The sequence below is a fragment of the Rhinopithecus roxellana genome, chromosome 8, assembly GCF_007565055.1.
Source record: "Rhinopithecus roxellana isolate Shanxi Qingling chromosome 8, ASM756505v1, whole genome shotgun sequence".
NCBI classification, from domain to species: Eukaryota; Metazoa; Chordata; class Mammalia; order Primates; family Cercopithecidae; genus Rhinopithecus; species Rhinopithecus roxellana.
In genome coordinates, this window is record NC_044556.1 from 85,926,292 (window position 1) to 85,950,313 (window position 24,022).

The 24,022-nt window shown below is 37.1% G+C and overlaps 1 protein-coding gene across 3 annotated transcripts; it reads left to right on the plus strand.

Annotated features, from left to right (window-relative positions):
* The first annotated feature begins 43 nt into the window (after positions 1-43).
* On the plus strand, positions 44-22,756 carry BROX (BRO1 domain and CAAX motif containing). 3 transcript variants are annotated; one of them, XM_010357117.2, is made up of 13 exons: positions 44-424; positions 3,189-3,305; positions 6,458-6,564; positions 6,787-6,883; positions 9,975-10,070; positions 11,776-11,848; positions 13,245-13,350; positions 14,949-15,038; positions 16,539-16,624; positions 17,424-17,505; positions 17,830-17,980; positions 19,159-19,318; positions 20,268-22,756. In XM_010357117.2, the coding sequence occupies exons 2-13, from the start codon at positions 3,205-3,207 to the stop codon at positions 20,352-20,354; spliced, it is 1,236 nt and encodes a 411-aa protein (XP_010355419.2). In that variant the 5' UTR covers positions 44-424; positions 3,189-3,204; the 3' UTR covers positions 20,355-22,756. The 3 variants fall into 3 exon arrangements, with proteins under 3 accessions (XP_010355419.2, XP_030792751.1, XP_010355418.2); XM_010357116.2 differs by lacking the exon at positions 44-424 and adding an exon at positions 803-899; XM_030936891.1 differs by lacking the exon at positions 3,189-3,305 and having other exon boundaries at positions 298-424.
* Positions 22,757-24,022: the final 1,266 nt, after the last annotated feature.

Here is a 24,022-nt window from a genome sequence, read left to right on the forward strand (position 1 = left end):
CCCGCCCCCGAGGCCCCGCCCCGCGTTAGGTTGAGGCCGCCCCACTCCGCCGAGCGCCGCCATCGCTATTGAGGCATCCTCCCTCGGCTCCGCAGGCAGGGACAACTCTTCTCTTCCTATCTGGGAAAAAGACCATAGCTCAGAAGGAAAACCGAGGGAGGAGAAGTTAGAAAGGGCTGATGAACGGAGCGTTTTGAGGGGACTGTGACGCCGCGGCAATCCCCGCCCCTGAACTGCGCGCACTACCGCCTCGGTAGCTGTCATGGCCGCCGGGCCACGTGACTCCGACTTGGCGCCGGCCTGGCTTTTCGTCACGTTGGTTTTGTAGTCTTGGTTCTCCGACTCCCTCTTTTTCCTCGCTTGTGGACTCCGATATTGCCCCTCTTCCGTTAGAAGAACTGCTGTACCGACTCTGAGAAATTTGGTAAGTATGTCAGAGGATGGGTGTTTCTCAGTAATACCCCCCGCTGTTTCTCCGGAGTCTCAAGCAATAGGGTCACCCCCTTTTACATTAGTCTCCATAGACCCCTGGACAGCGGACCGAAAGTCTCCTTCTAATGCCTTGAAACAAACGACAGAAAGAAAATTCATATTGGTCCCCACAAATCAGTAGCATTAACAGCTAGATCCGCTGAATGCCCTTGCCCCGCATCTCCATCGGTCTTTGGAGAGCTTATAATACAAGCTAAACGGGGGTTCGTTCGGCCGTTGTCTGGCCACTTCACCCGGGTTGACAGTATCGGCTTTCCACAAAAATGCCTGTTTGGAAAGAGGAGAACTCAAGTGTTGGCGCGTGCGCACGGTCGCCGCCCGCCGCCTCGAACGGAACTGGGCACGGGAGGAAGAGGCTGGGTGGTAAACAGGAAGTGGGCCCTCAGAGCTCGGGGGGCGGCGCTCAGGTAGGTTACTCGGGGGACTCGGGGCCACCGGAGTGGGGATCCCTTGTCAGGAACGGGAGTCCCCTTGTGGAAGTGTGTTAGCTTACAGCTTCGATCCGAATGTTGTATTGGTGGCTCTAAAGTCACACCCTTGTCCCTGCGGGTGGGTGTGTCCTTCTTCTATCCCACCGTAGGAACTCCCGAAAACTGAAGAGCGCCGGGTCACAGAAGGGGAGAAGATGAGGCAGAAACTTACCCTCTTCTTTCCTGAAGTAAAGATACGCAAAACTTAAAGACATTTTCATCCAGGAAGTAGGAGGCCACATTAAAAGAAGTATTTGTGGAAGATTTCGCAGCATCAAGTGCTGAGTGTGATACTAGCTCTAAGTTTATTTGTAGGCACGTAGATGCTGTATTAGGCTATCGGAATTTATATGGAAGATGTGTAGAAGATGGTATTTTCTGAAATAGCTCGTTAAATGTTTAGAGTCCTAAATAAACCTGCTCAGTTTTTCATTGGGTACACACTGCGTTCTCTATTCGTTAAATATGTGGTGCTCCTCAAAACAGGCTTTGTCATGAATACATAAATAGCATAAAGGAAGCACTTAATGTAGGCATTTCATAGACTGTGCAGCCAACATTATTTTCTAATAGGAAAAGTCGATTGTCAGGCTTGTACAGTGCCCTAAAATTAAGTAAACCTTACCAGAATTTCTTTGTTACTTCCTGGAAGCTAATTGCCATGTTTAGGTCTTCGCCTTGGCTTTCTCCGTATAATCTGCTGCACTGCCTAATCAAGGACATTTAGACAAGACATGCTGCTTTTTTGTTTTTTTGTTTTTATTTTTTGAGACGGAGTCTCTGTCGCCCAGGCTGGAGTGCAGTGGCGCGATCTCGGCTCACTGCAAGCTCCGCCTCCTGGGTTCACGCCATTCTTCTGCCTCAGCCTCCTGAGTAACTGGGACTACAGGCGCCTGCCACCACACCCGGCAAATTTTTTTTTGTACTTTTAGTAGAGATGGGGTTGCACCGTGTTAGCCGGGATGGCCTCGATCTCCTGACCTTGTGTGATTCTCCTGCCTCCGCCTCCCTAAGTGCTGGGATTACAGGCGTGAGCCACCGCGCATTTATTTTTTAAGCAGAAGGTATGGAACTTCAATTTTTTTTTTTAAGTTGGCATCTCACTTAGGTAGTTTTTTTTTTTTTTTTTTTTTTTTTTTTCCTTTTCCTTTTTTTGAGACAGGATCTTGCCCTGTCGCCCAGGCTAGAGTGCCATGGGGAGATCAGGGCTCACTGCAGCCTACATCTCCTGGACTCAAGGGATCCTCCCCCCTCAGTCTCCCCAGGAGCTAGAACCACAGGCGTGGCTACAATACCTGGCTGATTTTTGTAGAGACGGGGTCTCAACAAATTGTCCAGGCTGGTCCCAAATTCCTGAGCTCAAGCGATCCACCCACCTCGACCTTCCAAAGTGCTGAGATTACAGGCGTGAGCCACCACACCCAGCCCAGTGTTTTCATTTTATGATAGAATTTATTGGTCAAGTATTGTATTACATTTTTATTTTAAGAATATTCTTTAGATATTTTTGGAAAGTACATTTTATTGTAGAACACATGTTATAACCAATCCACTGTTGTCAGCGATATGTCGGAAATACAGCAATTAACTTGAAACTTATTACAAGTAGCCTTAGCAATATAATCAGGGTTACCATTTGAACCCGTTTTGGAAATTACATTCATCTGGTCCTGTGCCCTTTTTACTTGCAGTTGTCCAACCAAAATCTAGTACTTTGCTATTCAAAAGTGTGTGGGGACCAGCAGCATCAGCATCTCAGGTCCTGCCCCAGGCTAATGACTTAGAGCCTGCATTTGACAAAACCACCCACCCCCAGGTGATTTTTATGTATATTAGAGTTTAAACATCACTGCTCCTATATAGGTATGTTAACATTGAAGTTATTGTTGGCAGATTTTCAAATTCTGTTCTGCTTTTTTTTATAGGCCTGATTTGAACATAGACCATCATAAATAGACAAAACATACCTGAGGCCGGGCGCGGTGGCTCACGCTTGTAATCCCAGCACTTTGGGAGGCCGAGGCGGGTGGATCACTTGAGGTCAAGAGTTTGATTCCAGCCTGGCCAATATGGTGAAACCCCGTCTCTACTAAAAATACAAAATTTAGCCAGGCTAATTTTTGAATTAGATTTTTATACTATTGAAATAAGTTTTTATACTATTTACCTTGTTTATTAAATATTTTATATTTAATTTTTGTACATTTTTTACTTTTTTGTCTGTAGAAAACGTCTGGAGAAAATGACCCATTGGTTTCATAGGAACCCATTAAAAGCCACAGCTCCTGTGTCTTTTAATTACTATGGTGTAGTCACTGGCCCTTCTGCTTCAAAAATATGCAAGTAAGTTTATTGATTAAACCACTCTTAGATGCAAGGTACCTTTTTTGGTTCCATGGGCAATACAATAATATGTAACACACTGTTTCTAACTTTTAAGTTCGTTATAAATTTATAAATAACGTGTAAACAGTTAAATCATACATTATTTAAACTTTGGTAGTCTTCTAGCCCTGGATCCTTAATTTTAGATCAGTAAATGAGTCCCAGAGAGGCTAAAGCAATCATAGTAAAACAGTTAATCTGTGTATTACAGCAGTACAAGAGACTACATAAAGTAGTGTATGAAAATTTTTGTTTTTTATTTTTGTTTTTATTTTTTGAGATGGAGTTTCACTCTTTTCATGCAGGCTGGAGTGCAATGGCTTAATCTTGGCTCACTGCAACATCTGCCTCCTGGCAGAGGTTCAAGCAATTCAAGCAGTTCTCCTGTCTCAGCCTCCCAAGTAGCTGGGATGAGAGGCACCCGCCACCATGCCCTGCTAATTTTTCTACTTTTAGTAGAGACAGGTTTTCACCATGTTGGCCAGTCTGATCTCAAAATCCTGACCTCAAGTGATCCACCCGCCTTGGCCTCCCAAAGTTCTGGGATTACAGGCGTGAGCCACCATGCCCAGCTGTATAGGGACATTTTAAATTGGCCACATATTAAACTTCTTGACTTCAGAGTAGGGAGGGATCCCTATGACCTGAAATGCCTTCAAAGTGTTCACATAGGAAAAAGTACTTGTGATAGGTCTTAAATGAATTGTATGGCTTAGATCAAGGGTTGGCAAACTGTCCTATGGATTTGGATCATTGCTTGTTTTTATTGGAACACAGCCAGCCCCACATCACATACTGTGTATGGTTGCCTCTGGCCGTTTTCCTCTACAACACCAGAATTGAATAGTTCCAATGGATACCTTATTACCAGAAAAGCCTGAAATGTTTACTATTTGGTGCTTTCCAAAAAAAATTTGGGTATTCTTGATTTAGGTTGTCAGAGGGGAAAGGAGAAGGTTATTTCTGTCAGGAAAACCTTTGTGCTAGTGATAGTGAGTAGAGCAGTTTGGCTGAAACGAAAGCGATAAATGCAAAAGATGTTTTGAAGGAGGAGTCAATGGACCTGATTAACTAATTTGCCTTGGGAGGCTGAAAAGGATTCAGTCTATATGAGATACAGAACCTAAATGATTAAGACATTGGTGGTGCCAATAAAGGAAAATCTGAAGACTTGCCGCTTTTATGGGAAGAAGTGATTACAACAGAAGATAGGATAACTGGCTTATTAATCTAAACCAATGGTCCTCAGACTTTTTTTGAAAGCTGCATAGTATTTATTTTAGGCTTTGTGGTCCACATGCAGTCACTGTTGCATATTATTCTTTTTTCATTTTTACAAGCCTTTTAAACGTGAAAACCATTCTTAGTTTGAGGACTGAACAAAAATAAGCTGTGGAGTATACAAAAACCGGTTACAGTTTGTAGATTGTCAACCTCTGATCTAGACTCCTGGAGGCAAGTCCCAGCTTAGCTTTATCTGTTTTATCTGTACCATTGGGCAAATCCCTTAACTTCTTTGAGCTTAATTCCTAATCTATAAAATGAACAGCCTCAAATATATCTGAGGTACATTTTTCTCAAATTCTATAATTTAAGATGAATAGAACTTTACAAGTTGAGCTGTAGGTGATGATCAAGCATCAATATGGAAATAGCTAGCAAACTATTTGAGTGCAGAATAGGCTTTAAGGATTCAAATTTCTGCCTAGTCCAGGAATTGAATCACTTTCCAGCTTCTAGAGATATACCTCAAACAATGATTAATTCGTAAGATAGCCAGTCACATTTTCAGTCTGCTGTTTGTAATTGGCAATACATACATACACTTCTTGGAATAAGCCTCCTTAGAGTTAGTACCAATGAATAAGTACTATATCTAGACCATTCAGGATTAAGTCTGTGCTCTCTTCTAAACATCACTGCTACCTTAATCTAAATCTCAAAAGAAAATATTTGAAAAGTTAGTATTCTTCCACTCAACAAGTAATTTTGAATATGTGCTTTATCCTACGCACCTACCAAATTCTGGATATATAGCCTCTACTCTCTTGATGCTCATTTAAATTTAGTCTTTCTTTAATGATTTAAACATATTTCAAAGGTCTTTGGTCACATCCATGTATTGTAATTTAGGAAGCCTCACTAAGCTAATTGCCTTCTGAATTCGATTTGGAACTGAAATAGAACCAAGTGAAAGCTAACGATGGAGAGCTAGGAATTGTTATAGTTGAAGCTATACTAATCGATGAGATCTCAAAAGAGAGAAAACCAGAAAGCCAAAGACTGAACATTTCTGGAGTTGGGAATGAAAAGGAGACACAGAAAAAAATATAAAAGGAACTTTAAAATGATAAGGGGAGCACCTGGAAAATTTGGTGTTACTGGAATCAAAGGAGAAATAATTTCAAGAAGGAAAAAGTGGATCTACAACATTTATTGCTGTAGAGAAGTAAAGGAGAATATAGATTAGGGAGCAGTTTTAAAACAACTAATGGCCACATGTTTTGCATATTCTTGACGTATATATTGAATTATACATCAAGAATATGTAATTATATATAATGTAATTTTATTTTTAAAATTTTTATGCAGTGTATTTTCACATTTTTGTTTTATGTCAGATTTAGAAACTTTAAGGAGATATTAAAATGATACACAGATAAATTTTCATTTTTCAGGAAACTTATTGTGAACTGCTTAGTTTTTTATTCATTCTTCTCTCCCCACATCTTAAATGCATGCATTTGTTTGTTTTTTAATGAAAACTTGCTATACATTTTTATTATGTAATTGAATTTAGTATTTGCCTCTTTAATTGGTCTGAGTTTATTTTAGTACAACTTTTAAAACAGTTATTAGAAATTTTTTCTCTAGATTTAGTTCTAATTAAATTCATTTCTGTGTATTTGGTAATCCCTTAGAGGAGGTGGGCATGTGCATGCATGTGTGTGTTTTAAAGCTTTTACGTTGAAACCTGGTGGGTGGGGGTGTGTGTGTGTGGGTGTGTGTGTGTGTGTGTTAAAGCTTTTACATTGAAACCTGGAAACCACTTTTATGTGAGACTGATTGCAGTACAGCTAACTATACTGTCTTTTTCTATCTCTTATAAGTGACTTGAGGTCATCCAGGGCACGACTCCTTGAACTGTTCACTGATTTGAACTGTAATCCAGAAATGATGAAGAATGCAGCAGATTCATATTTTTCACTTTTACAAGGTTAGTTATTTATATGAACTTGAGGTTTTTTTAAAAACTGTCTAGAAGTTCACATTTAATTCTTTGACTTTTCAAATTTGATTAGTTTACTCTTCCAGACTATATTCTTTGTAAAAGGGCAAGAAGTTTCATTCAGATACCTGGAAAAGTAATCTGAAAATTTTTCCAAACAGAACACTCAATATTTCTTCTAAAACTAGAATGTCTTCTACTTTTCTGTAGGTTTCATAAATTCTTTGGATGAATCTACCCAAGAAAGCAAGTTACGATATATTCAAAATTTCAAGTGGACTGATACGTTACAAGGACAGGTTCCAAGGTAAGCAACACTAGGGTAGTACTAAATTGGAGCCAGTTTTTGTAACTGTGTAGCCAGTGGTTAACTCATAGCCTCTGTATTTGGAGAAGAAAAATATAGGTCTGCTCGGCATTTTCTTTTACCAGGAAATTAATTAAAAGAATTTGAGCTCAATCCTAGTACATAGTAAGTAAAAATATAATTTGTTTCTCCCAAACAAATCTATTTTTGAGGTAATCAATACAAATGTCAACTATAGTTGAACAGCCTTGACCTTTAATAACACACAAAGGATGATTTGAGGATTTAGAACCCAAACTGACATTCCATATGTGCCTACATTGAAGCTGAGCAGAATTTAAGTTTTTCCCTTACTTTTCTTTTGCTGATGGATACGTCATGTGTCTTCCATTAGTCTTTCTCTGTCTCATTCTTTCTCTCCAACTACATACTCTTGATTCACAGTATGTGTTTTCTTCCTTATCTCTCTTCCCTATTTCTACTCTTTTTAAAAACTTCTCTTCAGAGCTTATCACTCACTTGAAACTATTTCTAATAGGTCTAATTATAACAGGAAATAGATCATAAAGATGTTAATTTTTTACTTACCTACTGTTTTTCAACACTATTTTGTTGTTTAAATGCCCATATATTTTCATCTCAATTTGCTTTAGAATTACTATTTTATAAAAACAAAAAGGAAGGAGTGGAGGTTGCTGAAAGACCAGAGCAGGCTATACATTACAGTAGAAAGAGTATGAACACTGGGTTTGTACATATTTAGATGCAAGTCCAGGTTTTCTACTGCATGAACATATGCTTCTTCAACTGTATCTTGGGGCTACAGATACAGTATTTTGTGAGAAGCAAAATAAGAAAATTTTTGTTAAGTGACTGATAACAGTACTAGGCTTATAAGACATTCATTAAATATTCATTTCCTTTCTTCCTTCCTTGGGAATATTTTATGTAGAATTCATAATATTCTGGGATACTCAGATTTTCTAAGACCTTGTTTCCTGTTTTTTAATGTGACCCATTTGTTTTTAATCCAAAATTAAGGAATTTTTTTGAATTAAGACTTTTTTAAAGAATCAAACCTCTGTCATTATTTTGACAGATTCTATAATGTGTGCATTTCATAAATTTGGTGCTTTTCCAAGCATGCCACATTTTGCTTCTGTGTAGTAGTGAGCTAAAGTCGAGTACAGTGGCTCATGCCTGTAATCCCAACACTTTGGGAGGCCGAGGCAGGCAGATCACTTGAGTTCAGGAGTTTGAGACCAACCTGGCCAACGTGGTAAAACACCGTATCTACTAAAAAATACAAAAACTAACTGTGCGTGGTGGAAGGTGCCTATAATCCCAGCTACTTGGGAGGTTGAGACAGGAGAATTGCTTGAACCCAGGAGGCCAAGGTTGCAGTGAGCTGAGATGACGCCACTGCCACTGCACTCCAGCCTGGGCAACACAGTGAGAGTCCATCTCAAAAAAGAAAGAAAGAAAAAAGTGAACTACTGTTTAACCTTTTTTCAGCAGTTTTATGAGATTGTGAAGAATTGTGTGATGAAGACTTTAATACTAAGTATACAGCACAAGTGAGGCTTCTAAATTACTTTATTCTTGATTGCTACTTACTTAGTAGAGATCATGTTGTGAGTTTATCTGTTCTGAAAAATATTTTTTCCATTATAGATGCTATGACTACTACTTTTATGTGGTATCATAGAAATGGAGTGTTTGGAAACAAGGCATGTTGACATAAATGAAAGATTATAAAGGAAGAGAGTTATTTATGAGACTTCACATAAATTAGCCAAACCGTTATATTATTTAAAGGTAAACTTATAAATTAGACATGTCCACTTTAGACATGTCCAAATTAGACATGTCCAAATTAGATCTCCAGATGTAATTCATTTGATAGTTTCCGTGCAGAAAAGAATAAGCTATTACACTATGTGTTAAATTTTTTTTCAGGAGGATAAAACTGTTTTGAGAAGTTTGTTCATAACTGTCATTTTTGGATGTTATAATCTATACTAAATGATAGTTTAGACATTATGTTTTAGTTACTACATATAACACTTTTTTTTTCTTTTAAAAAGTTGCCATATCTCCATTTCTCTTAAGACAGGGTCAACAAGTAACTAAAAAATAAAAAGTAGAGCGATAATTCTGGTTTCGTCTTCTTTTTGGGCAGCTTTTCTGTGTCTTCGTATTGCATGTGTAAAATAAGAATATTCTGCTTTCTTCATCAGTTGAGATAAATGAGATCATGTGTAAAAAATTTTCGGGTTCTTCTAAGAACAGTAGTGAATATATATTGTTATGAATATCTTATTTGCTTGATATGCTTTTGCCATCTTTATTTCATACTTAGAATCTGAAGCAAACAAGGTATAAAAGATACTTGTGTTCAGGACCTTTTTCTGGAATACTGATTGGCTAAGCATTCAGAATCTTACACAGTTTGCCTTCAGCTTTCTTTTTGTACTTCTTTTCCTTCATTTCTTGTTTACATACCATCTGCTTCAATCAAGCTCATTGGGTCACTTCTATCTGAAAAATTTTTATACTCCTGTTGTCCTTTGATGGCATTGTTTCCTTAGCTGGGATGTCCTTTTGCTTCCCTTCTAGTCGTCTTTCCAGGGACAGTTCAGATTTTATATATACCATTAAACCTTCTTAATTATTCTAGCCTGAAACAATCCTCTGAATTTGATTTTTCTAAAATGTTGTATAAGAGCCACACCTTTGAGAATCGATTGAGTACTTGTTAAAAATACAGATTCTAAGCCCCATCTCAGGCTTTCTGATAAGGCCCAGAAATCTGTATTTTAAAAGCTACTCTATGTACAGTAAACTTTGGGAACTCCTATTCCCATGCTTATTATTAAGTACATAGTACTTTCTGGACCATTATACTTAGGCATTTGTAGTTAATTAGCTGTATGTCTTATCTCCCCATCTATATGAAACACAGCCATTTTCTTCATACATACCAGTTAGCATATACTTCTTTGTACTTTTGAGTCGGATGTCCAATAGGCTTCATGGTGTGATGTCTTGATAATTGACAGAACCTAATGATCCGTGTTTATAATTCCAGTGCCCAGCAGGATGCTGTTTTTGAATTAATTTCCATGGGATTTAATGTAGCTTTATGGTATACCAAATATGCTTCAAGACTGGCTGGAAAAGAAAAGTAAGTTAAAAGGAGAGGATTGTGTACATCTGTTTTATTTTTCAAGTATATGGTGCTTCATTATTTTAAAAATCTATTTTAAAAAGTACCACTTTGGACATGTGAAGGATTGCCTTGTAACGTTAGTATTTTGAGTGTCAGAATTATGGCACCCAGTGTTAAGAGGTAAAATAAATTTTAATAGTCTTGTCATATGGAAGGTCTTGCTAAGTAAGACCCCAAATCTAGAAGCCATAAGGTAAAAGCATGACTATTTAACTGCATCAAAGGACCATAAACAAAGTTAAAAACCATAAACAAAGTTAAAAAACAAATGTCAAGATTGGTCATAAACATTGCAATTCATATGATACATTGTTTTTATGATGTATACTCTTATAAATCAGCAAAGGAAAGACCCTCAAATCAATTGAAAAGCAAAGGACATAAACAGGCAATTCACAGAAAACAAATACAGAAGGCTAATAGTATGTGAAAAGATGTTTTGAAGGATTAAAGAATTATAAAAGGTGATACAATTTTTATAATAGCAATAGTTGATACAGCAATAGGAAACTGTCAATTTATAGTTCATCCATACATGGAAACAATATGCAACCACTTGAAAATGATGTCAAATTTTATGTGCTGATGTAAAATTATCTCTAAAGTAAATTAGGTGATTAAAATAAGAGCAGAGTAATGATTATAGCTACCATTGTATATCTATGTGCTTCTTAAGCATGTATATGCATTAAATATGTAATATTTTGTCTTATTTATGTACAAATGTCTGTAAGGAAAAGTAAGAAGGCTTTGTCCAGATTTTATTTTGTTTTGTTTTTTTGTAGAGGTTAGGTCTCACTATGTTTCCTGGGCCGGTCTTGAACTCCTGGCTTCAGGTGATTCTCCTGCCTTGGCTTCCCAAAGTACTGGGATTATAGGCATGATCCACTATGCCTGGCTGCAGATTTTACCCCTAGTTAGCGTCTCTCTTTTTTCATTTTTAGTGTCTTCTTTTTGGAGACATATTGATAGAGTTTTGCCGTCTTAATGTTACCTTTATGTCATATACTTGTTTTTCATTTGTAGTGTCTTCTTTTTGGAGACATATTGATAGACTTTTGCCATCTTAATGTTACCTTTATGTCATATACTTGTTTTCAAGACCTTTTTGTGGAATACTGATTGGCTTGGCATTCAAAATCCTTTACAGTTGTTACGAGTTTTCTATAAATGTACATTTCATGTGCGTTTGTTCCTTTTCTAGGTGTCAAAATTAATTTTTTTTTGATAGGGGGTGGATGGAGTGTTGCTGTGTCGCCAGACCAGGCTGGAGTGCAGTGGCACGATCTCGGCTCACTGCAACTGCTGCCTCCTGGGTTCAAGTGATTCTCATGCCTCCCAAGTAGCTGGGATTACAGGTGCCTGCCACCATACCCAGCTAATTTTGGTATTTTTAGTAGAGACAGCGTTTTGCCATGTTGGCCAGAATGGTCTCAAACTTCTGGCCTCAAGCAGTCTGCCCGTCTCAGCATCCCAAAGTGCTAGGATTACAGGCGTGAGCCATCCTGCCTGGCCTCAAAATTAGATTTTTTTAAAAGGAAGAAAATTAGCAGTGAGAAACATAAATGACTACTTTGGATATATAATAATGTATTGGTTGTTGTGTTTTAATACCAGAAATGGAATTCATCCTCTAACTAATGTAACCCCTATCTTTAAGTATAACAGAAGATGAAGCAAAAGAAGTTCATCGAAGCCTAAAGATTGCAGCTGGGATTTTTAAACATTTAAAGGTAAAACAAACAAACAAAAACCATTATTTGTTCTTAATGCTTTAATTCTTGAGTAATTTTTCTTTTTGGGGGATATGGGGAAAGAATTGTTTCATTATATTAAAAAAGGTACTATCTGTTCTGTTTACCTTATGTTAAGTATGTTATTGATGAGTGCAGCCAGTTACTAAATATTAAATGTCTCCATTTTTGTTTTAAAATCACCAGTGACTTTTCTAATTAGAAAACTAAAGTTTTAGTGCTCTGCTTATTTTTCTGTGTCCTTGAAAACATAGGAGAAAAGAAAGCAGAAGTATTGATGGTTCTTACCTACCTCATTACTCTCCACAGAAGTTACCAGGAGCAGTCTGATTCTGCAAAACTGAACTTCTGATTGTATTCTCTGTATCTCACTAAAAACATTAGAGGGACAATCAGTGCACTCCAATTATATTAAATTGCCAGGAGATGTGGTGGGAATTAGGAGAAAGAATATCGTGTCTTTTAAGCAATGTCCCCCCAGTTCATTCTAATTAAATCACTTTATTGAAGGCCTCCTAGAGGCCAGTGTTGAGTTTTTTCATGTTAAAATAAGACGCTTTTATAGTGATTAGAAAACTCTGATCCTGAGTTAGATGTAGAATTGTAGTGGGTTTTTTTTTTTTCTCTTTGAGACAGAGTCTTGCACTGTTGCCTGGGCTGGAGTGCAGTGACGCGATCTTGGTTCACTGCAATCTCTGCCTCCCGGTTCAAGCAATTCTCTTGCCTCAGCCTCCCGAGTAGCTGGGATTATAGGTGCCCGCCACCACGCCCAGCTAATTTTTTGTATCTTTTAGTTGAGACAGGATTTCACCATGTTGGCCAGGCTGGTCTCAAACTCCTAACTGGGATTATAGGTGCCCGCCACCACGCCCAGCTAATTTTTTGTATCTTTTAGTTGAGACAGGATTTCACCATGTTGGCCAGGCTGGTCTCAAACTCCTAACCTTGTGATTCACCCACCTCAGCCTCCCAAAGTGCTGGGATTACAGGCGTGAGCCACCGCACCCAGCCTCTTTATATCTTTAATGATTAATGTGAATGAACATTTCAGGCTATCCTGCAAAAGGAATTTTGGTTACTATTTCAGTTAACGTTTTTCAAGATGATAGTGTGACTTAGGTATCTCAGCAGTCTATCATGACTTAAATTTTGCTCTTGAATTTCTTGTTATTATAAAAGCTGTTTTAGTATACAGGAACTTGTATTCTTTATAAGCTCACTGTTGTTAAGTTGTTAGAGTTTTTGTTTATACCCCGAATTTCTGCTATGCATCCAAATTGAGTGTCTCGTAACTTTCATTTTCTTCATCTCTAACAACTGGATTAAAATAAAATCTGGCTGCTTTATTTTTTGTCTTTTTTGTTGTTGTTCTCAGGAAAGTCATACCCCAAAACTCATTACACCTGCAGAAAAAGGAAGAGATTTAGAGTCACGACTCATAGAAGCATACGTTATTCAATGTCAGGCTGAAGCTCAAGAAGGTATCCTAAATATTGTAAGATTTTTTTAAATGAAAGTCTATATTGTCATTGAATTCCTCTTTAAAAATCAGACGTTGGGCACAGTGGCTTATACATGTAGTCCCAGCACTTTGGGAGGTCAAGGTGGGCAGATCACTTGAGCCCAGGAGTTCAAGACCAGCCTGGGCAATGTGGCAAAACCCCAGCTCCACAGAAAATACAAAAATTAGCTGGGCATGGTGGCACATGCCTGTAGTCCCAGCTTCCCATGAGGCTGAGATGGGAAGGATCGCTTGAGCCTGGGAGGTCAAAGCTGTAGTAAGGCAGAACCACGCCACTACACTTCACCCTGGGCAACAGTGTGAGACCCTGTTTCAAAAAAGTTAAATTAATAAATAAAAATTAGAATTAACTAGAATCAGGTTTTGAGAAATTTTTGAATGAGGAATAAGTTTACCTTTAGCATTTGCCTTCACTCTTAGCAGGAAAAGGCCTTACAGTTTAATGGCTCTTTTTAAGAGGATTTTGATTTCACGTTATTTCTGGCAGTACAATATTAATTCTTTAATTCGTCTTTTCTCTCTCTCCTGTGCTCATTCTTTTTTCTCTTTCACTCTTTGGCTTACCTTAAAGTCTTCACCTTTCAATGGCAAGTAATAATGACACTCAGCGTGAAATAGTTACGAAACTTTGCAGGCTTTCGTTTTTCTTTATTTCAGACTCTAGTGTTCCTCTGAAGATGGCTGGGCTGGTGGCTCACGCCTGTAATCCAAGCAGTTTGGGAGGCCGAGGCAGGAGAATTGCTTGAGCCCAGGAGTTTGAGACCAGCCTAGGCAGTATGGCAAGACCTCCATCTCTATAAAAAGTTATTTAAAAAATTAGCCAGTTGGCTGGGTGTGGTGGTGGCTCACGCCTGTAATCTCAGTGCTTTGGGTGGCGTAGGCAGGCGGATCACCTGAGGTTGGGAGTTCGAGACCAGCCTGACCAACATGGAAAAACCCTGTCTCTACTAAAAAATACAAAATTAGCTGGGCGTGGTGCCGTATGCCTGCAGTCCCAGCTACACGGGAGGCTGAGGCAGGAGAATCCCTTGAACCTGGGGGGTGGAGGTTGCGGTGAGCTGAGATCGTGCCATTGCACTCTAGTTTGGTCAACAAGAGTAAAGCTCCATCTCAAAAAAAAGAAAAAGAAATTAGCCAGGTGCCATGGCATACACCTGTAATCTCAGCCACTTGGGAGACTGAGGCAGAAGGATCACTTGAGCCCAAGGGCTGCAGTAAGCCATGATCAAGCCACTGCGCTCCAGCTTGGGTGACAGCAAGACCTTGTCTCGAAAAAAAGAATTTGCTGTTAGGTCATGCTGTTTTGTAGTAGTGATTCTCTATGATTAGCTAGTAATTCACTGATGATTTATTTAAAGAAATGGCATCAGAACCAACAAGTTCAGTGTTTTTTGTTTGTTAATGTTTGCATTTTCTGTAACTTTGCATGTTAAAACGTTTAACAAACTGTATTAAAATCCCAGAGAGATTGTCAGACTGTGTTTTGCTATTATAATTAAATTTAGGATGAATAGAGTGAAATTAATTATAGATTCACTTTATTGTGTTTGGTTACAGTAACAATTGCTCGAGCAATTGAACTAAAACATGCTCCTGGACTAATTGCCGCACTGGCGTATGAAACAGCCAATTTCTATCAAAAAGCTGGTAAGCTTCTAATTCTGTTGTTACATTTTTTAGTCTTTAGCTTTTCAGATTTATTTGATCTTGAATTAATAGGGAACAAAACAAAAGGTTTCTCAGATTCTGTCATTATTTGCAAAACTGGAGTAATACTTTATCGCATTTAAAATAGAGCTGTTCATATTTAGTATGCTACATAACTTATAATGGAAGGGAAAACCAGTGATGTCTAATAAAATTATACAGCTTTTTTTGCTTAAAAATTTTGTTTGGTTTTTATAACAATCTTATAGTTACTATGCTTTAGACAAGAATCCGAAATCCAGAGAGTTAACATGACCCGTAATTTAACTGCTAGAAAGTGGGAGATTGGGCGTAGAACACAGCTACTGTGATAAGCCTATTACTCTTCATTTACTTATTTAGGAAACATGCATGTGTTTTTATTTATGGGATAGTTACTGTTTTTGTTGCTAAGGAGAGGTAAATAGAAAAGATTTGCAGTTTAGGGAAGAAGAACATGTCACCCCATTATTATATCCTGAAGTAAGACACCACAGCAGTGAATTAGGAACCTTAACAAGCTGGGCATGCTAGAGAAGGACTCTAGAAGAAGATGCTTTAGTCTTATTGTGAAGTGTAAATAAAAGTCTTATGTTCCCTGGGAAGCTTTAGAGTTTGGGTGTAGAATTCTATAGTAAGTACGGACATAAGAAAGAACTTAGCACATTCTGGAAACTTCAGACAGTTGCTTTTACCTGAAAGACAGGATGAGTGGTAGGAGAAAAGTTTGAAAAAGTATGCTTGCTTCGGAATCAAACATTGGTTTGTAAGCCTTTGACTTTTCATTCTGTAGATACTTGGGATCTGTTAGAATACTAAAAGGCTGACTTGATTGGATTTGAATTTAAGGAAGGTCCCTATAGTTGCAGTATTAGAGATAGGCTTGCTCCATGAAGGAGTAATAGGCTAACTTAACTTAGCACTTAAGAAATTCTTCAAGTTTATGAAGGAAATGATGAAAGCTTTGGCAAATACAGCAAAGTAGCAAATAGGAAAAAATAGATTTGAGAGATGTTTGGTAGAAGGATATGTGAGTGAATATGCGTGTGTTTTACATAAAATTCAGTGATGGGGTTGGAGAGGAGAGTATCCTATTTCTGACTTGAGTGACTAGTCTACTATTTGCTATATTATATACGTTTTTTAAATTAGCTAATATAATGGTATAAACAGTATTCACTTTGAATTTCTTGGTCACAATCTGTTTTTATCATTATCTTTAACTTAAAGTTGTATTAACCATCAAATCAAAGAGCTGCCATAGTATTTAACCAATCTTGTGTAACTGAAAGTATAGATTTGGGAAAATCAAGTAAAGGTGTTTTTTAAAAAAAAAATTAAATTCTTGAGTTTTAGACTTGAATGGCATTCTTTCTGCTTTTATCATCAGAACACATGAACTAAAAGTCTTCTAGTGAATCAGGGTGAAATTATATTTTGCTTTTTAAAATGTAACTTTAGATCATACTTTATCCAGTTTGGAGCCTGCATATTCTGCCAAATGGAGAAAATATCTTCACTTGAAGATGTGTTTCTACACAGCTTATGTAAGTATTCATAATGCTAAAAACAATGTAAATTATTGTTTCTCCAGTCCTTGGAGTGCCAGGTCTCTCATCTCACCAGAGTCTTTCATTAGCATTTTACAAATAATGGACAGCTAACTCTCAGTAAATGTTCACTGAGAGTCAGTGCAACCATTGTGAACTAAAGTGGGTGGAAAGAGATGATGTAGGATTGTAGAAGTGGATTATAGCAATAGAATTATTGTTTGATTCAAAACCCACTTTCAGCATACTTAATGAAATTCTTTCAATTGTTTCATTCTGTGCATTGAGAAACATATTTACTAATTCTAATATTAAGGCATACCACACAATATATCACCTAGCTTAGTGAAGAACCATCAATAAACATCATTTTGGAAGTTACGTATCAGTCTGTTATACCCACCAAACTTAATTGTTTTGTTAATTAGAGTATCATATGAGAGATCATCAAAAACCTTTTTCAGGTCTGAGTAGATAATATTTCTTATGCCTCCTTCCTCTGCATTAGCACAGTTTCCTCCTTTATCTGCTATTTCCTAATTTTAAATACAGATTTCGGCAGATAACTTTTGCTCAGTACATGGTTAGAAGGCTGTTTTGGCTCAAGACTTGACATATTTCCACCTTTTCTATGAACAAAGGTTGGGGAAGAGCTTACTCAAGTAAAGAAATGTAAGGGATTGCATTGATACTTCAGTGTGTGAAGATACTAATTTATCTGATAGATACGTAAAACAATAATAGGGGAAAGCATCTTGAAGGGAGAGAATGAATAAAAATTTGTTTATTTCATCAGGCTTACTGTTACCATGGTGAGACCTTATTGGCTAGTGATAAGTGCGGTGAAGCAATCAGGTCTCTCCAAGAAGCAGAAAAATGTGAGTATTCCTGCCAGAATATTAACTCCTCTTTAAAAAACAAATGACTTTATCACAAAAGGGAATATGTGCTTAAAGAGATTTTGGCTGAGTTCATGAAAGGGAAATGGGAATGGGTGACATAATTGGAGAAAAGAAAAAAATGTTTCAAAAACCTAGAACCGTAGAAAATCCACACCTTCTACTTACAGTATTATTATTGGTATTGCTATTATATTAGGTAAAGAGCAGTAAATGTCTTACCACCTCCAATTTAAAGCCTTATAGGGATAAATGGGCCATGTTAATTATAATCAAAAGACTTTATATCTCTTTCACATGCAGTGTATGCAAAGGCAGAAGCACTGTGTAAAGAATATGCAGAAACCAAAGGACCTGGACCAACAGTCAAACCTTCAGGACATCTGTTCTTTCGGAAACTTGGAAACCTTGTGAAGAACACCTTAGAAAAATGTCAGAGAGAAAATGGATTTATGTGAGTACAGCTTAGTATTATTTTAGTAATATTAATATTATTGATATTGATTTATAATTAAAATACTAATATTTTAGTAATACCATTTTTGTTAGTCTCTATTCCCAAAAGTTTTATGCTGAATAGCACTTATGGGCTAGGCGTGGTGGCTCACGACTGTAATCCCAGCACTCTGGGAGGCCAAAGTGGGTGAATCCCTTGAGTCCAGGAGTTTGAGACCAGCCTGGGCAACTTGGCAAAACCTGTCTTTACAGAAAATACAAATAAATTAGCTGGGCATGGTGGTACACGTCTGTAATCCAATCTACTCAGGAGGATGAGGTGGGAGAATCATCTGAGGCTGGGAAGTCAAGGCTGCACTGAGCCATTATTGAGTCATGGCACTCCCGCCTGGGCAAGAGTGAGACACTGTCTCAAATATATATAGTGTTTACATTTCACATTAATTTTCTCTTTAAATTGGTGATAAAGTTCAATTGTGTAGGGCCTTTTATTCTACTTAGGATGATAATATATAAAAGCAGACTTTAAAATTAAAACATGAGTTGTTAACGTAGAGTTCACTTCATTAGGACACTCACAGTATCCTGATTTTCTCTTAACTCTGTTTCCCTGCCGTTCTTCCTCCATATGTTTTAAATATATCTTCTCAACCTCCTTTGCATATTCATCTCACTCTGGTTTCAGCTACCTATAAAGAAGGAAAATAAATTTTCTCTCCAGTTTTTCTTGTTTTTTTTTTTTCAAGAGGTTTTCCATTATTAAATCAGTGCTGTTCAAACTGTAGATCACCATCTGTGTAGGTGGGTAGACTCAATCTCGTTCCTGCTTTTATCTCCTTACACTCTTCCCCTTATATTCTTCATCTAGTCATACTGAGCTTTTCACTTCCTTAAACATGCCTAGTTCACCTTTAATCACTTCCTTTGGAAGTCGCAGAACTTAATTCTGGGTTAATTCCCCTTGTCTGCATTCTCATGGCACTCTACATCCATGGTAGCTCCAATTGCATTGCATTGTAATTGACAGAATTTCTTGACTTTTTCACTTTTCTACATGAGGCAGAAAAACCTCTTATCCATCATTAAATTGTCATTGTCCCAAACAGGACCTTGAACATACTAGGCACTCAAATAATGAACAAATGAATGAATTGCTATTTAAATTACTTTTTGCAGTTACTTTCAAAAAATTCCAACAGAAGCCCCACAGCTGGAACTCAAAGCAAATTATGGTCTCGTAGAACCTGTACCTTTCGAATTTCCTCCTACAAGTGCTCAGTGGACACCAGAAACATTGGCTGCATTTGATCTCACCAAAAGACCCAAGGATGACAGCGTATGAGATTTTTTTTTTCTCTCTCTCATTCACAGAAGTTTAAAGGAAAATTCAGAGTTCACATTTTGATATTTTTCTCTAAATAGGTACATATCTTTGTCTGAATGTTAAGTTAGCTAGTTATAGTGCTTAGTGTAATCTGTGGTAGAACACTCTCAGAGATAAGACCTCTAAGCCTTAAATGTCTTCTGATTTTCTACATAATGACATTCTTTTCAACACATTATCTTGCCTCTTTACAACTTGTCAGTGCCTCCTTTAAGAAGAATGTGGGAGAAAAGATCATCCATGTTTGTATTGCTATGGCAATACTCTGTTTTAGCAAATTGCAGAGTGTTTGAAGATTTGGCCTAATTTCAGTATTCTGTGAATCCAGGGGCAAAATAAGAATGCTTTTATTTATTGATATCTAAGTACATCTTGGTGTTCTAAATCAAATGGTAAATTAAGTAGAAATTTTGAGGTCTAACTACCAAAAGACTAGGGATCTGTGACAAATGAACAGGAATTATTTTACAGCCATTGCTCTTTTCTTGAGATTGAGTTGTATTTATATAATTTCCTTTCCATATTAAAATTTATTCCTTAAAATAACTATATTCTGTTCAGCTATAAAATAATGCCGTAAGAGACAGCCTATTACTGTCATAAGTTATGTCTAAGCTTTAGGGTTCTACATGTATAGATAGTTCACTTAGAAAAGAGCGTGGAGTAGGAGTACCAGTATTTTGATTTTTGCCTACCAAACTAGGTTTTCATCTCTACTGAAATGTTGGTTTCTGATTATATCTTAAAATGAATTGGTCTATAGTTTCTGGAAATAGCTTTGTCAGTATCCGTGTTATATAATTTAATATAGCATCTTTTAAAAGTCTGAAGTGGAAAAGATTTGGTGTTTGTTTTCTCAGTCTTAGTTTATGTACTTAAACTGTGGTTTTTTTCTCCCTAGACTAAACCCAAACCAGAAGAAGAAGTGAAACCCGTGAAAGAACCAGATATTAAACCTCAAAAGGACACTGGGTGCTACATCTCCTAAAATACTCCTGAAATACAGTTTGCACTTAGAATTTCTCTCACAGGAGATAAGATAAACCACAGAATTTTAGTTCTTATTTCTCAAAATGATTTCTCTGAAGCTTGTAGAATAACTATTACATTCAGAGGGTTATCTGCCTTCAGCTTACTTGTTCTTGATTTTTAATACAGTGGAGATGTTTCTTGCTTTGTTTTCAGCCTCTCCTTTTTAATCAGGACAACATTTGAAAGATTTTATTGTGCCTCTAAAGGGTATATTTGGGGGTTGGGTCTTTTTGTTAAACTCTGGATAGTAATAAGTTTCAGGTCAATATAGGCCCAAATCATGTGGTTTCAGGTATGTTTTTCTTTTTTTTTTTTTTTTGAGGCGGAGTCTCCCTCTGTTGCCCAGGCTGGAGTGCAGGGACGCGATCTCGGCTCACTGCAACCCTCCGCCTCCTGGATTCAAGTGATTCTCCTGCCTCAGCCTCCCTAGTAGCTGGGATTACAGGCACATACCACCACAACCAGATAACTTTTGTATTTTTAGTAGAGACGTGATTTCACCATGTTGTCCAGGCTAGTCTCGAACTCCTGACCTCAGCTGATCTGCCCGCCTTGGCCTCCCAAAGTGCTGGGATTACAGGTGTGAGCCACTGCGCCTGGCCTCAGATATGTTTTTCTATCTACACACAAATTTATTTTCCTTCCTCTTGACATCAGAATAATGACAGGAATCAGTTTTTAACGGAGATAGTTTTTCCATTTCTCCATTGTGTTAATCAGAGCACAGACTTACATTCTCAGTCATTTATCTTTTCTGGTGGGGGATAAAAAGTCACTTATAGTTAAAGATGAGAAAATTATCACACCAAATCCTTTACATATGTTAGAATCAATAATTTACTAAAAAAATCAGTTTTTATAGGTATGTTGGGACCTTATCCAAGAACTTATCCCTGTTCCAGTAGCCCTGTGCTTCATTCAGTATCAGTAACCCTGCAATGATTTTTACAAATATCTTTTCTAGTGGGTTTTTTACTTAGAGGACAGAACTTTGTAATAGCTCTTAATGTTTATATATAAGAGAAGACAGAATGGAAAATGTTTTTTGAAGTCAAATATTGCATGATGTAAAGAAAAAACTTTATGGTTGTCCTGAAAGAAGTTACAGTGAGATGCCTTTGTTATCTGATTTCAGTGTACATTGTTTTTATGTGGTTTTCTGATAATGTCCTGTCAGAATTGTATTGGTTTAGGCCAAAGGCCATAGCAAAAACAGAGAACAAATATAGATACAATATGATCTTAAAAATAGATTGTAGCATTTTAAACTATTAGTTTAGTAATTTGGGAAATAGTGGATGCATAATACTTTAACAGAAGTCACACATCTGTAGCTTTATCTTTTGATTATTCTCCTGGGGCATTAGATAATTTTTCTATTATAAGTGACAGATTGATTCACTTAATATAAATAATACAAGTAGCATACACTAAAAGCTTACTGTGTGCCAGATACTGTGCTGGACACTTACATAGATAAGCCATTGAATCCACAAAGCAGCCCTGTGAGAAATAAGTAAAATCTGCATAAAGTGTTCAAATAGGAATATGCATTTCATTATGAAAAATGAGTAATTATGCCAATCTGAATCAATATAGCATTCAAATAAATGATTACTTAAATCATATATCATAGTTTACACTCCTTAAAAAAAGGTACATAAATTCAGTGAGGTTTTTTCCTTAACATATAGAAATACTAAATACTGCTTGCAACATAATATTAATATTTGAAGCTGTAGTTTCCGGAATAAGTGGAGTAATAACTAAACAGGCATTTAATTTTATTTCAGTATCTATGGAAAAAATACTTCATTACATCTCTATTTTATGTTGTCTTTATTACAGAATCACTTGTCTGTTTGTTGTGTGCCACTTACTGACAAAACTTCAAATAGTACTTGATGCCAGCTCTTTACTCTCTGGCTGTGGGACGTATTTCTCTTAGGTACTTGTGCTTATCAATCTACTTACTACATTTTCACATTGACAGTTTTGGGAATGATACTACCATGTCTGAACTGGAAAATGTAATATGCTTAGTACTTGTAAAATGCAGCAATGCTAGTATTACTTTACATCAGTAGGCATCTTTGACGTGAGCAGATATTTTGTTGACTCAGCAAAGGTAACACTTTGTGACTAAAGTATCCCATTATATATAATGTTTTTTGAAATGTTGGAAATTTTGGGAAATTATCACATATATAGAAGTTGCATGAAGGTTATAGAGAGATGTAACTATTTGTTAACTATTACATGGATTTCATAGGCAGTGACAACTAACGTTACTTCAGCTAAAAAGTGTATAATGGGTTATCTTTTTATTTATGAAAATAAAAGTAATTTTACTTACAATTTCATTGAGATCTTTCATTTTTTGACAAATATTTTTATACTTACTAAGCCAGTAACAGTTAAAACAGTGCAAAATTATTCTTCACAGTAATGTTTTAAAATGACAGATAACTAGGCATGGTGGCTCACGCCTATAATCCCAGCACTTCAGGAGGCTGGGGCGGGAGGATTGCTTGAGCCCAGGAGTTGAGACCAGCCTGGACAATGTGGTGAAACCCTGTCTCTGCAAAATATAAAAAATTCGCTGAGTGTGGTGGCACGTGCAGTGAACCACAGTCATGCCACTGCACTCCAGCCTGGGTGACAGAGTGAGGCCCTGCCTCAAAAAAAATAAAATGACAGATACATTTGCATCCATTGTTATATGCTTCATGGGTTCGTTAAATATTCAACACTCCTTGACTTGTTCAGTTTCTACTTACGTTTATTGGTACCTATCACTTCTTAACCTCAAAGGATTTTGATTGGCCTGTTTATGTCTCATGCTTAGTAAAATCCAACATGATGCAGTATTTGTACTATGGTATGCTAAGCTAAAGAGTTTATCATTATCTTTATACAATAATCTGTAGAAAACTTTATTCCTTGCAAACTTGAGGCAGCACTTTTAGCGTTGTATAAATGCATGTAGAAATAAAACCACATTCAGAATTCTTTTAGAATTAGAGTAATCATGCTTTAGAAAATACTGCCTTTCTTATATCTTAATGTGTGTAAAATAAACTTGGAATGTCACTTTGGGTTACCGTAAGTTTGTATCTAAAGATTTTATTTGACATTTGAATAATTTGTTTAAAATTTAAATTTTTGTTTAAGAATGTTGTAGTAATAAAGGGATCAAAATAGTTAATCTGGAAGGGGAGTTGACAAATTATAAAACAGAAAACTATATTTGTGCATATCCAAAAAGCCGGAGCTATCACTTCAGCAATTTAATGTATCTAATGCCTGTGATTTTCTTGAGGTTGGTAGAAGCTTATATAGTCACTTTCAGAGCACTCCCCTGAGATGTCAGACTTGAATTTGCTTCTCTAATGCAGAGCTTCTCAAGTAGTTTGTCTCGAGGCCTTCTGGGTGGCTAGCTGGGCAGCACTTAAGGTGGCTGGAGCTCCCCGGCTGGTCGCCTCCAGAATTCCAAACAATTTTCTCTGTCTGCCATGATGTAAAAAATGTTGAGAAACACCACAGTGGGACAGGCATGCAGGCAGTGGGGTGCATGTGTGTGGTTTAATACTGAAAATAAGGATACAAAAATCCTTCCAGGTA

Coding starts and splice junctions, on each gene's coding strand:
- BROX (XM_010357117.2), top strand. CDS start 3,205: ATGACCCATTGGTTTCATAGGAACCCATTAAAAGCCACAGCTCCTGTG. Junction 6,565..6,786: donor ATATTTTTCACTTTTACAAG/GTTAGTTATTTA, acceptor ACTTTTCTGTAG/GTTTCATAAATTCTTTGGAT. Junction 6,884..9,974: donor TTACAAGGACAGGTTCCAAG/GTAAGCAACACT, acceptor TTATAATTCCAG/TGCCCAGCAGGATGCTGTTT.